Source organism: Calidris pugnax, unplaced genomic scaffold (assembly GCF_001431845.1).
Source record: "Calidris pugnax isolate Ruff unplaced genomic scaffold, ASM143184v1 scaffold128, whole genome shotgun sequence".
NCBI lineage: Eukaryota > Metazoa > Chordata > Aves > Charadriiformes > Scolopacidae > Calidris > Calidris pugnax.
Genome location: NW_015090851.1, coordinates 54696 through 71979, shown reverse-complemented (window position 1 = coordinate 71979; position 17284 = coordinate 54696). Strand labels below are relative to the sequence as shown.

Genomic DNA, 17284 nt, shown 5'->3' with positions numbered 1-17284 from the left:
CCCCCCCCCCCCCCCCCCCAACTTTATAAATGTACAAAAGCACTACTTCTGAATAATGGTCTTAGGACATCATATGGAGTCCACTGAAATAGCATGCCCTGTGATTTCCTAGATGGAGATGATAGAGTAACTCTGTTATACTAAATCATCCTGTGCAATACGTTCTAACCCAAGATATCAAAGTAGTGCACCTAATCCATAAGTTAGTGGGCCTGTATATTCTTATGTTTGAATTGCTACCTTCAGGGGGTGGGGACAATACAATTTTAAAACCAGACACGTATGATGCAGGCAGAATAAAATATTTTTCGAAACATGTACACAGGCTGCTTAATCTCAGTGCTCATCTACTGACGTGTTCTGTGAGATGATTGTCAAAGGAAACATGAACAAATATATGTGTAACACTGTGGAAGAACGTACCACTGAACTCGTCTGTTTTTGTGGTCTTGAAGTTTCATTATTGTAAATATTCCTTATAGCGGCTGACACTTTAGTTTTTCAGTTTTTTTCCTCTGTACTGAAAGTCACTGGAGGAAATCTGCTATGATTCATGCCATAATCAAGAGCATTCATTGAGCTGCACACTAAAATGCTTTGGCGTGTTGAATAATATAACAGAAGCCCAGAAACTCTGTACCACAGACATGGGAGAGCTCACAAGCACAGAAGTACAATGACTTATTAGAGAGAAGGGGTAATGTGGGGAAAAATTTGTATCTTAAAACAGTTTGAAATTTGAATGTTGCATGAATTCATAAGTTTTATTTCTGTTATTATTACCTTAGTGGTCCTACTTTTTTATTATTTTTCATTTTTAAGAAAGCCTATCTGGAAACTATTTTTTCACACATCAGCTGTGCTTGGTTTAAAGAGCAGGCATTCTCTGCCATTGTTTCAGTAGCCTTGTTTTCAGACTGATCTCTTGTTCCCTTTCCCAAGTACACTTGACTAGGAAACAGTCTCTGATTTCAGGCAAGATAGCTTGAATACCCATCATGTGATCCAACTTGAAATGTAGCTTGATAGACCCATTTTACAACAGTTTCTACTGCTCTGAGAAAATTTTGTCTCTGGGAATAGCAAATAAAAATTGTACCCAACAGCATCTGTCTCTTTCTAGTCTCAAAAGAAGTCTTGCAATATTAGAGATGTACTCATTCAGTACACTTGTAGGCTTTATGAAGTATATTATTAATAGCTGTAGACTAAGTATAACAATACTGTTCCTCTATCCTTCTGTTCCCTGCTTTACTACTGTCTGTCCTGTCTACTGTGTGTCTGTCCTTTTAATAAGTTAATTTCAGAAGAGTGAGTCTGGTATCTTTTGCCAGTGCTAAATTTACAAATTTATATAATGAAGGAGAATATTAGTTATCTCAAGACCATATAAACTAATTATTTCCTGAGGACCAAATTCATACATGCAGGATAAATATAAAGGTAATACGTGGGAGATCTATAAAAGGAAACAAAGATTCTGAACATACATATCTCTCCCCAAGTACAATAACAGAAGAATGTGCAATAGTAATGTGTGAGTATAACATTGCAGAGCTGTGCTATGGTTTTTGTTGTACTGGTGGGAGAAGAGTTAGCACATTAATAGAGTACTTGATTCCTTCCAGAACTTGCTTGTGCAGTAGGTCACAGCAGAGTTCCTTCGAGTACTTAGGATTTGAGGCTTTGTAGGATTCCATATTGTTATAGTACCGTGTGGGAATGAACATGTGAATTAAGCCTTGTATGAGCAAACTTCCTTTGTCACTTTCTGATTGAGGGCAGGTGAATCTGACAAACGATACATTTGACACTAGTTTCAGAAAAATCAGTAATGTGGTTTTCTGAACGCTTTAAATACAGATGAGCAAAAACCTAACTTGCTTCTGCTTGTCTGAGCATCAGTGCTGTTTGGGGAGAAGGTGTCTTTGTACGAAGGCCAGCATTGTGGAAGTAGCGGCTTTTGTGAGAGCACAGAAGGAATCATCAAAACCTGAATGAGTCATCTTTTAGTGTTGTGTCAATTGAGCCAGGTTTGAAGAAATTGAAGGCTTTTGGGGAGGAAAAATAAATAACCAAAACAAAAAACTACACACCACAAGAACTCACTGTTTTGGTAGTGCCCTCTTAAGGTGTGATGAAGCCTTTCTCCCTCTTTGTCCTTGCAGTATTGGATAATACACACTTTGAACAGATGGCTCTTAAAAATGACTCAGGATATTCCAGCTTCTCCTCTCCTCATGTTCAGATCTTTTTCATGTGAGAGTACTGAAAAGCTTTTGCTAGAAACCAAGTTCCTAAGCATCATGGAAGAAGCTCTGTAGACAAGTAAAATACTGACAGGCTGTTGTGTGCAGATGATGTCATGGACAGTCGATGTCTGTGGTGCCTGTCATAAAACAGGGAAATACGCAGGGCATGGACTATGGTAGAGATGCTGTATAATTGAGGGGTTGCTGTCTTAATCTTGATTAGTCATTGTTTGTGTGTGTGTGTGTGTTCGTTTTTTTGATGATTTTAGAACACTAGTGAAACTAGCGTAATTATTTAATTTCCTATTTGTGTGTGTATGTGAACTGTAAACTGAATCTATTGGGCATAATCCCATTCCCTGCTATGATTGTAATTATGTAGAAGTTGCCAGATAAACAGAAATGAACAATATTGATCATGTTTCAAGCAAACTTCTTGGGGCCACCTCAGCTTTAGCAACTCTGGCACACAAATTTTGGTACTCCTTGTATCCAAGCTATGCCAATGCTAATGTGATTAGGTAGCCAGCTTGTTTTAAAGGTGGTTTCTTGAGAGATCTTTCCTGTCTTAACTTTTATTTTTGAATTATTTTATGGCACCCAGTAATTACGCATGAATTTGTATTTAGGAGCAGAGAGTACTTATCTGCCTGGTACATTCCAGATGGATCATACAGTAATCCTTGTGTGCAGCCCACATGAGATTGGCAGAGTGTCAGCATGAGAAGGGGGCAGAGAGAGTGAAAAAGAGATTTATGAAGGTCTGAGTGATTTAATCTAGGATTCCAAATCAGCTTAATTCTTCAAGTACTCGCTACATCAAGTCCATATGTGAAAATGAATGAATTTTGAGATTTTGGGTTGGTTTTTTTTTAATGAAGTGAATGGATGCTTTTTATAGTGTGGTGTTTTGTGTGTCTGTTTCAGTATAAGCATGGAAACATCCGCTAGTGAAAAGAAAACTATGCTTGGTCTGATTTTGTAACCACAAGGCATCTAGCATTTCAGGCACGAAGAGTTTTGACCTTCAAGTTAGTGGCTAAAAGTCAGAAAGATAAAAGAAGTTGCTTCTCACCTCTGTCCCTAAATCACAAATTATAATCTTGATTTTGTATTTATTGCTTTCAATTAGAAATTGAAAACAAAAGAATAATAAATCTCAGATTGTTTAACTTGTTGCTAAAAAGTTCAACCCATATGCATTTTGCTGCTGTAAGCGACCCGAGCAATCATGTGTGGTGCTGTTGTTCAGTTCATGCTAATAGTATCATACCTACTGAAAGCTACACTGTTCTACACTTTGGGTCTCTTCACTGGTGATTTAAACTGTAATACAGTTTCTGTTTTCATTTATTTATACATTTATTAAAGATGGAAGTCAACTCAATCAGTAGACATACTACTAATTTGGTTTTTGTTTTGTTTTTTTTTCCTCTCCCCAGAATCAGATCAGTGACTTAAGTATTATATCAAGTTCTGGAATGCAACAAAATGCAAATCCTCCAAAGCCAGAAAGTACAGAGCCTTCAGAACAAAAAACTTTATTACCAGTTCAAGAGCAGGTATGTTTTACCCAAACCTAAATAAGGTAATGTTTTTTTTTTTTAAACTTATTACTTTGTCTTGGTATCACAATATTTTTTTCTTAGAATTCCTGCAGTGTTGTCTGCTGAATGTATTGCTGCTTTAAAGAAGCTAATGGGTTTCAAGACTTTTATGATACTAAATTCTGTCTTTTGATTTTACCATTTAAAAATATTAGGCTATGTCACACAGCTGTGAATATCCAAGTATGTTTAAATGGGGTAACTTGGGTTCTGGAAGAATTCAGTCCGTGGTAACATACACGATGACTTGCAGAGCCAGGAAGGAAAAAAATTACCTCTGCCACGTTACTGGACTGAATATGGCATCAGTTGGCTGTGTACTGTGGTGCAGGCTTTCACACGTGAACTCAAGTCCTGCTTTCTCACGTTTGAAGCTTTTACTTAAGGTTAATCTGTGCTGCCTTCAAAGCTATAGCTACAGTCCTGCTAACTTAAATCAACAGTCAGCTGCTAGACAAGGAATGGAAAGCGCTTCGGTCACGGTAGCACCAAATTCTCTCTGGCATAACTGCAAATGTGTTTTACCTGTCTTCAGCCACGCTTGTGCGGCTTGAATTGAACCTCTGCTCATGTGGCTGTTTGGTAATGACATTGGTCAGCTCAGCTGATTCCTTCGTGCTTAAATTATGGAAAAAGTGTGTGTAGTTTTGTGTTGGTTTGCTTCAGGGGCATTTTGTTGTGGGCAGAGGAGTGGTGTTTGGGGTTTTTTTTCCTGTGTTAAGAACTTTTTGACAATGCAACCATTGAACCACAGGAATAGACAAAATATATTTGAACCACAGGAAACTTGCTACATAACACTTGGTATGATCACTGGAGTGGCTGGAAGACGTAGCAATAGCTCAGTATTTGTCTCCATTTCCTAGTAAGCAATGCTGGACAAGGAAGCTATAGCGTCATATATGACTTTTCAGAGATCAATTTAGAAGAAAAAAAAAAATCCTGCACTAACTAAATTCCCTGTAACCCTTAAGTAACTTGGGCCTGCTTACAGTGCCACCCAGTGGGCATGGGAAGGTCAATCACGTTCTGCTCAGAAAACACCTCTCTGAGGGAAGCTCAGGCCTAACTAATTGGCTAAATTCATTTCATGCTAAAGATATCACAGAATTGGGAATAAAAATAAATGTCTTCTCTGATATTCTGAAGTTTTTTTTGTCTTGGCAGTTCAAAATGAAAAATAGTTCTAACATGAAATGCTGTTGTGGCAGTGATCAGCAAAACTGATAGAACACTGAAATTAAACTTTATAGTGCCAACTCTGACTGCTAATTCATGTTTCAGTATATCTGAAATGATTTCTAGAGAATCCCTCTGGGGAGCTCTCTGTTCCTATCAAGTAAAGTGATCATGGTGCCTTTTTGCAACCTCTGATAAGGGTCTTTGTAACACCCCTAGTTGATGATACGCTCAAAATATACCTCAGCCACAGATGGGACAGGCAAACAATGTGCTTTATACTTCAGACTGGAAATTAACTTCATGTTTGAGACTATCCACATAAGGGGCTAGTCTAACTTGGATCAGAGCGTGGTAGAGATTTCTGTTTATTACTTGAATATTGTAATGTATTAATGAAGGAAAGCTAGTTAATTTATCATACTGAAGTGAAAAGCTAAGATTGAAATGAGAAGAAATAGTGATTTTTCTCTTAACAGAATCTTTACATTTGGAGGACAGGTCTCCACAACAGTAAGATCAATGGAGAAAAGTCAACTTTTTAGGAAGAATTCCTAAGATATTTACCAAGGTTTATAAGCTATGGAATGTGTCAGCTGCAAAATGAAAGTGTGCCTGACTTTAAGCTAGCTAAAAACAAGTAACAACAGTGTCAGTAGAGATTAGTGTCCTGGGCAGAAGGCAATATGATTTCAAACTCAAGATTATTTTTTTTTGTTAGGCAACTTTCATGCTACCTGCACTGCTGTACCTTCACTGCTGTTATCTGTGCCAGTAAAATTGGAGCTAGTGTAGCGATGTCATGGTACAGCAGTTGTCATTGTAACATAGCATCTTTGTTTAGACATACCATCAGAATACACTGGAATTGTGCTGCAGGCCACTCAGTCTTCCGAACAGAATGTTGTATTTTAGTCCAGATGTTTTACATAACTTCTGGTCCTGTGCAACATAAAAAAAAAATAAAGGAAAATTTTGAGATTTAAGGATGCTAATAGCTATTTCATTTTAGTGAAACACATTTTTAAACATTTTCAGCAAAATAATAAGAGGTTATTTCCTTAAAAATTGATTTTTTTTCTATCAATATCAGTGCTGTAGGCTCGATTTGTATTTTTGAGAGAGACTAAAGGATTGGTAGATATAATAGTGTGAGTATATATACCTTTTTCAAGGAGATATATATACATATTTTAGGTTTACAGAGATTCTTTTATTGTAACATCTATTGTGTTGTTAATGAAAAGGGTGAGAACCGTCTAGGCATGTATTGCTGGATCAGTTGTGTACCTTCAGGTTTCTGTGTTCCTTTCCAATCTTTTAGGCCATTTAATTATTTCCAACTCTGTAAATTCTATATGGAATTTGTTTTATGTGTATGTTTGGGGGATTTTTGGTTGTTCCCCACCCCCCCGAAGTGCCTTGTGTAGTTAGGGCTGATTGATGATGGCAAATGCCATCTTAGTGACACAATTCATAGCCTTCCCCCTTCTTTGCCTCCAGCACACAGTCTGTCTGTAAGAGGCTGTAGAGAAAAAGCTTACATAGACAGGATATTCCTTGTAAATGAAATTGATTTCAAAATTCCTGTAAACAGGGACACTTGTTATCCAAACTGTCTTTTAAATGCATTTGTGCTAGTTGTCTTTCATAGTTTTCTTGCAATTGTAATAGACCATGTGAAATGCACAGTGGTATGTATATTTCTAAATGAAAACTTCCTTTTCCTTTCTTTCTAGCCATTTCAGTCAAGGCAGAAACATCTGACTTTGGAGGAACTGTTTGGAACCTCTGTACCAAAGGAACAGCCCGCAGCTCCGTATCCCAATCCAGAGAGAATGGAAAAGTTGCAGACTGACACCTCTGCCAGAGAGCAGCACAGTTTGCTCTTGCCTTTTCCCTTTGACCAGTCAACAGTAATACAGCAATCACTAGGGAAATCTGAAAGTCCGAGCGTTAAAACCAGTGCCAACCCTTTGAATCAGCAGGAATGTTTACCACCTATGCTAATACCTCCAGCTTCAGTTTCCCAGCCTGATGTAAAAAATGTTTCAAGCTATTCAGTTCGTTTAAGCCCTAATCTTAATTCAGCCTCGACAACGGAAGCTGCCCCTGCTCAGATGCTTCCTGGCCTAAAACCAAACAACAGTATAATGCAAGTTATGCAGCAAGCTGCCAAGCAGATATCCCCACTAGTGAATCAGCCGCCATCTGAAGTGAACCACGCTCCACAAAATCTGATGGCTGGCCAAAGCCAGCTTATAGCGCCCTTGACATCAACAAATACAGGAACTGTCTCAAATACATCCCATACAAGTGTTGATCTTCTCCAGAAACTCAGGTTGACCCCACAGCATGACCAAATGCAACAGCAGTCTCTCACTAAGACTTCCTTAACACCAAACATCTCTGCCTCCGTTGGCCAACTTGCAACACCAGAAAGCTTCAAAGAATCTCACAGTAAGCCATCAGCCCTGAACAGCAAGATAATCTCTCCCCTTCAGGTATTCTGTGGGTTTTTATATCCACAAAGCTTTAAACTGTTTTTAGACTACATGTATTTTCCTTTAGAAAATGTGCTGTTATGTATTACCCTCTTAGAAATAATTAAGGACTTTCACTGTGTGCTATTGATTGAATTGCTAACTTAAAAAACTAATGGAATTGGATTTCTATCATTAGCATCTTCTATCAGTGACAGACCTGTCTGTAGAGGAAGATGTTTTTCAAGCTGGTGCTGGTAGGGGATGAATATGTCCTAAGAATTCATCTGTGCTTGTGTCAGAAAAATAGTGCTAAGGACTGATGATGTGAGAAGGGACAGAAGGTTACAGACTGATCAGTGCTAGGAGAGTTGATGCTGTGGAAGTCTAGATTGTAGCTTCTTTGAAGCTACAAAGTTAAGTTTCCTGTTTCTGGTGATTCTACCTTGGATGTTTTCTACTCCTTCAATTTTGACCCCCTTCTGCTGAGGATACCTGTAGGCTACATTGAGATATTCTTAGTTATTTAGTAAAATGGATCATAAACCGATACATTTTTGTCTAATTAACAGCCTTGATTTGTTTTATCCTAGTATCACTTACAAAGGACCTATTAAACTTTTTGTTTCTTCGAATAAATCTTTATTTCTTGCCTTGCTATAAGCCAAAGCCATAAATTTGTTTTGAGGCACTAGAGGAAAACTGCTAGTCTGTAAGATTAATGCATGTGGCTCTGTGTTTTCCATTTTCTAATCCATTAGTGTTGCTCTGCTGTATAATTGACAACCTCAGTAGTAAAGACATTAATGAGTTTGGGTTTTTGGATTTCTTTTGTTCTCCAAAGGGAGTAACTCTCTGTACTGCCCACTTCCCAGGTTATCCAAAAACTTTTGTTCTTGTTGTTGCACTATTTTTTTTATATTTACATTCATGAAGACTAAGCTGGTGTTCGATTGTGTCTTCTTGCATCTTGGGTACAGTCATCATGCAAGAATAAAACCCTCCAACCAAAAATACTTACAGCCAAGTCTGTATGAATTTCCTAACATTTATTATTATCCAGTGCTTTTCACTGGGTTTTAACAAGATCTTTGGTAGCCCTGTCTGGGTCAGCTGCTGCTCTTTGCTATGAATATGGTGATGACTTACTCATAACAGATCTCATCAAAAGCTGAACTCTTCAGCCTGTACCATGTCCTAAGCATTATTTAAGCATACCCTGTACTTTTCAAGTGTTGCTTTTTTGTCCTCAGAAGAGTTATCCCTGTCCTACTGTTTAAGAAATGGGTGTGTTTTTCATTGTGCTGTCTTTCTAGTTACCTTATTTCTCATCTACTGATGTTGTTGAAAGTTTTCCAAGAGGACTGTGACTGCTACGTGCTAGGATAAATTTACTAGTAATTATCTTTGTGAGATGTTTGGACTAATTAATTTTGCAGAGGGAGGAGGAGGAAGTCCAAGTACAGCACTGAGCAGTTCCCTTGGTCTAGTATTGAAGAACTGTACGTTCTGAGCAGTATTTTTCTTTCCTGTACTACTAAACCTTCATACGAGTTTCAGAAGACTCTGCTATCTTTGAGCATTCAAAAAAGTTGGCTGGGTTTATCCATAACTGCCCTTGACTGCATTTATTCAACGTCTGCTTGACAGCCTTGGGAATTAGCTCTTCATGTGCCTCTCTTACTCGCTTTTTTTTCCTTCCACCAAGTCCACTGTGTGTTTGTATTTTCATTAGACAAAATTCTCTGTAGTCCAAATATACTCCCAAACTAGCAAAGGACTTCTTAACTCTTGTGTAATTAGACTTTAAGGATTTGATCTTGTGCTTGTTACCACTTCATAAAGCTAATTCTATTTTTGTCATTAAGGACTATCGATTCCCTGAGTGTTTTTCACTGCAGTTCAAGTAAGCTAAAGACTGGCTGATGCAAAGGGGTTTTGTCAAGAAGTATTCCAAATGGATATAACAAGACTTTCTAGGAATGCCACAGCAATTTACTAAAGAACCTTATCCATATGCCTTTTATTGTGTTTTCTAATATTTTATAATACTTGAAATTCATTAGACCAGAGTCTTGAAATCTGACTAAAGAAATATCTGGATGCTGTTTGTAAAGGTATAAAATACTTCTGAAATTCTGGTAGAGAACAGCATTTAATTTTTTGTGGAGGTGGGTAAAACACTTAAAAAAAAAAAAAAAAATCAACCTTCCTGGCAATTTACCAAACTAATTCTCTTCATTTTGTGGTGTTTGTTTTGTTCCCAGTTTCAGCAGTTTAATGTTTAGATTTATTTTTTTAACTGTAGTAGTCTTTCTTCAGAAGTGTTTTGTTATGGGTTTACAGGTTTCCTATAATATTGAAAACATAAAATCAAATCTTTCCTCTTTTTCTAACTTCTCATTGATAACTCAGTTTTATGGAATGATTCGAGTTGCTTGAACTATTTGAATGGTTCTGATCTTGCAAAATTTGCATTCTTGTGCTTTCATAAAAAAAGAGACCCACCACTGGAAACTGAGCTGTGGATGCTAACTTGTGACTTCTGCTTTCTTTTTAACTTAGACTGTACAGCAAAACAAGGAATCTGAAGTATTTCCACAGCCGAAGACTCTGTCTAAAGCAAGTCAAGTAAGTGAATAAACAATTCTGCTAATTGTTTGTTGGGTTTGTTTAAAAAAAAAATAAAATAAAAAGGGGGATTGTTTTAAAACAGTTGATATCTCAAATAGTGGTTGTCCACTGACTATTTACAGTGTTGTTATGAGGCAGAAATGAGCTGTACTGAAGCGAGGGGAGTTTCTGATGGCTGCTATGAATGTACATGTCTTTGTTGTACGGTGCCTCTTATTGTTGGTGCTGATGCAGAAATAAGAATACATTTTTGGATCTGTAATCTTGCATTGAGTTTGCACCATTTTAACTGTTTTTTTTTCTGTACTGTAAGCAAGCAGCACTAATGCTATAATGTTGCAGTAGGGTCTGTTAGCTTTAGCCCAATCTTGAGTATCCCAGAGGCATAAAATGCAATCCCTGCCTTGCTGTCTCTTTCAGTTTTCCTGAGAGACCATGTGTTTTATGAAAAAGATACCAGGCAAAAACAAAAAAGGAAAGTAGAGGTAGAAAAGGATAACAAGTGTTTCCCATTGCGAAACTTTCTAATAGCAAGTGTTAGCAATCTAAATACAGGTTTAACATTATTAGAACTGCCCTTGAATACCAGTTACAAATAATGCCACTGTAAAATTTCAGGTTGCAGGTAAAAAATAACTGGTAATAGTCAAGTCTTCAGAACTATTTTTAATTACCTTTTTGTTATGTATTCTTTTCAGATCTGTAATTTAATTCTGCTTTTCCTTTTCCCGCCCCCTCCTTTTTCAAATCTGTTAAACTGCCTAATTCTTGTCCAACTTGCACTAAATAAAAGCAGTTTTAGTAGCATGCCCAGACCTGATTGTGAAGGCAGTAAAAATGGCCCTGCTTGAAGTAAAATGCTGTTTTAGCTACTGGCCTGCTATAAGACAAGCTATACAGTCTGTTCATGACACTGTTAGTAAATAATTATCTAAATAAAAGCATTTTACATGGATTTTGGAATTTTGAGAAACGTTTGCATGTTGTGTGGCAAACTGCATTTGTTGATTTAAATGCAAATGAAATCCCATGCTCCAAGTCTTCACCGTTTTGACTGTAACAAAATCAATTTGCTAGTTCTACTGTTGTTGATGTTATTATATACACATCAACTTTAGATGGCTTTTCTTCTGACATTTGATTATCGAAGGGGAACTCTTTCAGCTGATGTATCAAACAACTTTACGTACCACATTTAGTCTTATTTTCTTTTGAGTGAGATGGGCTTGTTTATTTTTCACCATGTTGGTCATTCTGGAAGCCTGAGCAAGATGTAGATTATTATACTGAATAATTGCAATTATCAAGAGATTGTCAGAGTTGCTCAAGGCTGATGTTTATTCACATCCACTTTATGCAAATATAATATTCCTATACCTTTGTGTATGTTCCTCACAAGGGAAAATGTACTTATAATGAGAATATTTCAGTGTGCTCCAATACTTTAATTATAGCTTATCAGTGATTTTAAACATCTTTGAGATACTTCAAATTATAAGTGTATTTTATTGGAGACCATACAAGCAGGGGGGCGGGAAGCAGAACTAGCCTTTCTGTAAACTCCCAAGAAAAATACTAATTTGCAAACCAACTACAGGTTCCTCTGATTATCTAGCTCAAACTCATATTGTGTTCTTACATGTTATGTTTCAAAAATTCTAAAAGGTATTTACATGAGGAGGAAGGAGTCTGCACACAAGAATATTGAAGACTTACCTCCTTCGTTTTTTTTAAAATAAGAACTACTATTGATGTTAATCTCTATAGGTAGCTATTCCTTCATTAAGGGCAGCTATTTTGTAATACCTGAGTGAATAATAGTGGCTACTTTTTTTTAAATGCTAATCTCTCCAGCCTTTATAACATTATTCATTCTTAATGGATACAGTGCTTATTAATTTTCTGTTCTCTTACAGGTTGCACCTCCGCAGTTTGTTACAGCCACAACTACAGTAACACCTTCAATCCTCTTGTCTCCTAGCGTTTTTCAGCAATCGGCTACAAAAGCTACTGAAGTGGAGAATAAAGCCAATTCTTCTTCGCCTTTAACACTGGGAGCAACAGAAATTCAGACTATACCTCCTACTGTTCTCAGTAGGTCTCAGCTTCAGGAAGCACTGATACATCTAATAAAGGTCCTGTCTTTACTGAGCTCAGTTTCTGAGGGGTGGGGTTCCAAGTACTGAGTAATTCAGCCAGTACTGAGAAATTCTGTGTACCCCTATAACTTATTTTGCCCTAAAATATTACAAAAGTTGTTCTGTTCTGTTGGAAGGAGTAGGTTCTCCACACTGTATGCATAGTATGGCACAGCTGGCTCCTTTTGGTTGTGAGATTAAGGATTTAGAAGGACAGAGCTGTACGTCAGATGTGCCCTTTCACATCCATACGAATTTGTGGACAATGAGGAAAAGGCTGCATTAGTAGAAGCTCTGTTATGGGGATGGGGGTTTGGGTTTGTAGTCTTTGTAAGTGTTCCTGCTTTTCCACGGAAAACTTTCCCATTTCCAGTTCCATAGAACTGTTCCTGATCTTTAACTGAAGTATGTGTATTCGAAATGGGAATGCAAAATTCTAGTTCTGCTATCTCTAGGGACTAAAATGTTCAGTTGAATTAAATCTGCGATGGTGGGAGCAGCCATGCGGTGGGGTAATTTTGACCTCCAAAGTCATGGTGAAGTTGCCATGAATGACAAACAGTTCTTCGTTAATTCAGGATTCTCTTGCCCTCTCCGTGCTGATGTTAGGAGAGCTTACACCCAGAGTGCAAGTCTAAAAATAGCAAACAGTATCTTCCCAGCAATAAAGTTAGGGCCAAAAAGGGTCACTACCAAATCCCATCATCGGTGAGGTTGCCTGTTTTATCTGTGTTGCTCCTTTTTGTGTATCGGTGTGTATGTTTGGGGACTTTTTTTCCTCTTTAAAGACTGAAATGAGCTTATTTTAAGTCTTGCAACTGAACTCAGCTTCCAGAAGTCTTATTCTCATTAGAGACATAGTGCAGTGATTCTCCCCCACTAGTCTGAAGAGCATCGTTGTAGTGACTTTAGAAAGCTGATTGGAGTATTTGTCTCAAATCTTCTCTTTAAATGGAGAAATAGCTTAATGAAGACCAAAACAGGCGTACCCTGCAGCATGGAAGTACTTGCGCAGCGCTCCAAGCAGGATAACAAATTTGCTGTGCAGATCTTGGAGAAAGAATATTACATCTTCAAGCTAGATGATTAGATACTACTTCTGTAAACTTGTCATTCGAAGGAATGAAATTCAGGAAATATATCTAAATATTGTCTATAGATTAAATTAATTCATTTCCCAGTAACGCTTTGACATGAGAATTCTTGTATAACACCCTGCAGTCCCCTTCTGGCTGGTCTGACAGAAATAACATTATTTCTGACATTCATGCAGACTTGATTTGGGAGCCTGTACCCAGGATGGAATTCTCTGTCTAAGACTAAGGTCTGAACTCTGGAAGGAATTGAAAATGCGTGGCCAGAGCTGACCTGGTTACCCCGGGTGGGTTTGTTTGAGCATCCAGTGTGCTTAGTGATCTCTCTAGCCCTCTTACCAGCCTCATGGTTCAAAGTCTGTATGTTGTTCAAAAAGCATTGCCTCTTGTACAAGTAGGCAGCTAGTGCCATTCTCTTAGCTCTCGGGTAGGTGGCACTGTAAGGGATCCTTATGCAGAACTTAAATGGCATTAAACTTTTTTTTTTTGCATCTTTTTACTAATGTTTCTATGTGGTTTTTTTTTCTTGCAGAATGATTCCCGTTTTCTCAGCACTATTCATGAAGTCTACTTGCAAGTCCTAACCAAGAATACAGACAACGTTAAGCTATAATCAAAGCTAAATCTACTTAAAATATATTCATTTTAGAAACAATTATGCCTCGTCTATAAAACTAATATTTTTGTAAAAGAATATTTAGTTTTCAACATCTTGAATTTGAACCTGTTAGGAAAGACTATTCCTTAAATACTTATGAAAGTATGTTCTCAGAAGTGATCTAGGTTTTCACTGTGATCATCACCAGCAAACCTTTGTTTTTGTTGGGGAGGGGACTTAAGTTGCATTTGAGCTCTCATTAGCATGAAGTGAATGTGCAAATGTTTGCTCTGGCTTTCATTCCTAACTGTATTCACTGTTCAAGGATCACAGACTCAATACTATTTAAACCAGCAGATGCACAGTACAGTACACTACACCACACCAGAACAAAATTCAGCGGCAGGAACCTAGTTCCAGTGTTGGAAGGACTGAGGAAAAGAAGCAAAATGCCTTGTGATTTAAGTTGGCAGGTGTGGGCATGGAACAGATCTGGAAGCCAGGCCTTTGTAGCTAAATCTTTAACAAAAGGTTTAAAAATGTGATTTGGCCAATACATTGACAGTCTCTGGCTAATGCACATAAATTCATCCTTTAAATATTCCATTAATCTTACTTGCTTCTGTGTTGCTGACATTAAACAGGTATCCAAGTGAGTAAGGCCATTTTCTTTAAAAAGATAAAATTTGAAATACCAAAATCCTCAGTGATTGTATCAATTTTTATTTTTTTTTTGTTAAGCAACAGAGTAATTCCGTTGCATTTTGAACTTCTCTTGTTTTAAACTTATAGTTAGGAGACCACCACTGGAAGACCCTCTTCCTGTTCAGCAGGGTTTGAAATAATTTAAATACTTTGTTTCCCTTATAGCTTAAGGATGGACCATGTCATAGTTGGCTTTCATTTCTCAGTTGCATTGGAACTGCAGTGTTGGAAACTATGCAGATGGGGAACAAATGCATGCTTTTCTTCTGTCGCCCTCTCCCCACATTGTTAGTGCACACTTCATAGTCTGAAGTTCATCTAATTAAAATGCTATTGCTTCTTATATGTGATTCAGAAATTCACTTTTCACTAAAGTTAAGAATTTAACTGGATACTTTCCCATTTGAAGTCAGAAAAATTCTAATTGTGGTGTCTTATGCTGCTGTGTTGGTTTACCCATGGCTTGGATTTATTTCTTAAAGGCATGCAAAGGTAACTAATAAGATTTCAGGTCCCAATTTTTTCCAGCAATAGCAGTTTTAAAGGATGCTTTTCCAGTAGAAAAGTTTTGGTTTATTGATTAAAAAGAGAATCTGTAGTGAGTTATGATGCACTGCTTCTTTTTCCCTCAAGCACTATTGAAATATGAAAAAAAAAAAAAAGGTTGGCTCCTTACAACATATATGTGTATATATCCTAAGGATTAGTTAATGTTGATGTAGTCAAGGTGCATGGTCATTTCATTGGAAACTAGTAATTGAGCTTTAATTATGACTTGCTCACAAATCAGTATGTTTTAGATACAACAAATATTTACATTTTTATGTATTTGATTATTTTAGTTTCTTTCCTAGCTTTTTAGTGGAAAATATATTTTGTTTAGCACTACCTGCCTTCTGAAAAGCTCTTCTCAGCCTTTGAATTCAGTGTTTCCAGTTAAAACATATGGTGTTTTGTTAAAAAAATGTGCAAGATTCAGGGAGAGATGCTAGTGTCATGCACGTTCATCAAGAAATATATTGGCTTTAATGGTAGCATTTGCATTCAGCAATATAAACGCAGCCTTGTTAAGGAAGATAGGAGCTTCCTACATAAATTCTAGAGTTATAATACTGTGTATGCACACAAACAATGAGACTCAAATTAGATCTAAGGTCTAAACAAATTAGTTTTGTTGGGTTTTTTTAGAAAAACTTTCACTAAAAGGGACAAACCAGTGAGCAGTTCCTCTGAACAAAAGTTCATAGCCTAAACCAAACAGAGCGTTGCTCTTTATCTGGATTTAGCAAAGACAAAGTTGTAACGTCTCACTTTCAATGGACAGCTTCTGGTTTCTTCAAAGGAAGATCTGATAAGTTTCTAAGAACAAAAATATTGGAAGCTGCTAGTGCATATTTGTACTGTTTCCTAAATACAGTCATGCCCAAAGATCTATTGATGTGATAGGAAGGAGTTGTATTTTGAGTTCTTCAGTCATATACAGTTGACAAAATTAACACTGTTTAGAGTAGCAATGCTGTTAAGAGAGTTTGACTCTACTTTGAATATCCTTAACTTGTTTCCAGCTGTCCAGGAACCCCCCCAACCAGTTGGCAGATCTTTACTTTGTTTTTATAGTGTACTAGTAGCAATACATTATTGGTTTACTTCCCCACCACCCCCAGCTTTTGGAATGAATTGGAAGAGAAAGAGTTGAAGGTTAGTAGGCAGGCACTTTTACAACAAGCAAACCTGTTCACCTTGATCACCTGCACGTGTTTGTTCTGACCCCTCTACATGTAGCTGACAGGCTGGAACCAACCTGGGTGTCATCCTGTACACCGCAGAGTTACAGTCTGTTATGTGACAAGTGCCAGCGTAATGGATTTCATAGATAAACTTCTTTAATGGAAAGTTGCATTGTAAAACACAAGCTCAACTACAGTGTAAAATTTGAATTATTTTTTTTTTAAATGTGGACTGTGTTATTTAACAACTTTTTTTTTCCTAATTATTTTAACTTTTTGTCTAAATATAAAATTACCAGCTGGTCAAAGAGCTTGGTTCATGTTAGCCACGTGTAGGAATAGGAATAACTAGTGTGTAGCAAGTTACCAAGGGTCATCACAGGAAATTGTGACTGTTTTCAAATAATTTATTTTGGTGAAACTACTGGCTTAATGGGATTTTACCTGTTAGTTCTGAGAATTAAAAGATTATTAGTTGAGACTACACTCCCGAATTAATTGTGTTATCTAAATATGTGTTTTATGGCTAGCGTTAAGTCACTTTAAAAAGTAAAAAAACACAAACAAAAAAACAACAAACCAACCAAACTCAAACCTAATCAAAGACAGTTTTAAAACCTACAGCTGCTGAACTGTTCAGGAAAATCAAAATTCTCAGTTCTGTAGTTAGACTTTATCTGCTGTTATTTAATAATGCAAAGTTTATATGAAAGGTGCCTAACAGCTATTAACTTAGAAGCAGTATATCTTGCCAAATTAAACAAGACTTGCAGAATGATTGAATGAAGATTCAAAAAAGTGATTCATCTTGATTTCATATAAAATCTTTAATTCTGTGTATAAATATGCAATATAATATTTAAACAC

At 37.0% G+C, this 17284-nt stretch overlaps 1 protein-coding gene across 1 annotated transcript in view; it reads left to right on the top strand.

The window, feature by feature from the left end:
- The window catches only part of DCP1A (decapping mRNA 1A), a 33333-nt gene extending 16308 nt beyond the window's left edge, over positions 1-17025 (top strand). Inside the window, exons 6-10 of the mRNA XM_014943250.1 lie at positions 3695-3814; positions 6778-7542; positions 10087-10152; positions 12072-12290; positions 13920-17025. Of these exons, the coding sequence (XP_014798736.1) occupies positions 3695-3814; positions 6778-7542; positions 10087-10152; positions 12072-12290; positions 13920-14000 (1251 nt within the window). The 3' untranslated portion in view covers positions 14001-17025. The remainder of the gene's footprint in view (positions 1-3694; positions 3815-6777; positions 7543-10086; positions 10153-12071; positions 12291-13919) is intronic.
- The last annotated feature ends 259 nt before the right edge of the window (positions 17026-17284 follow it).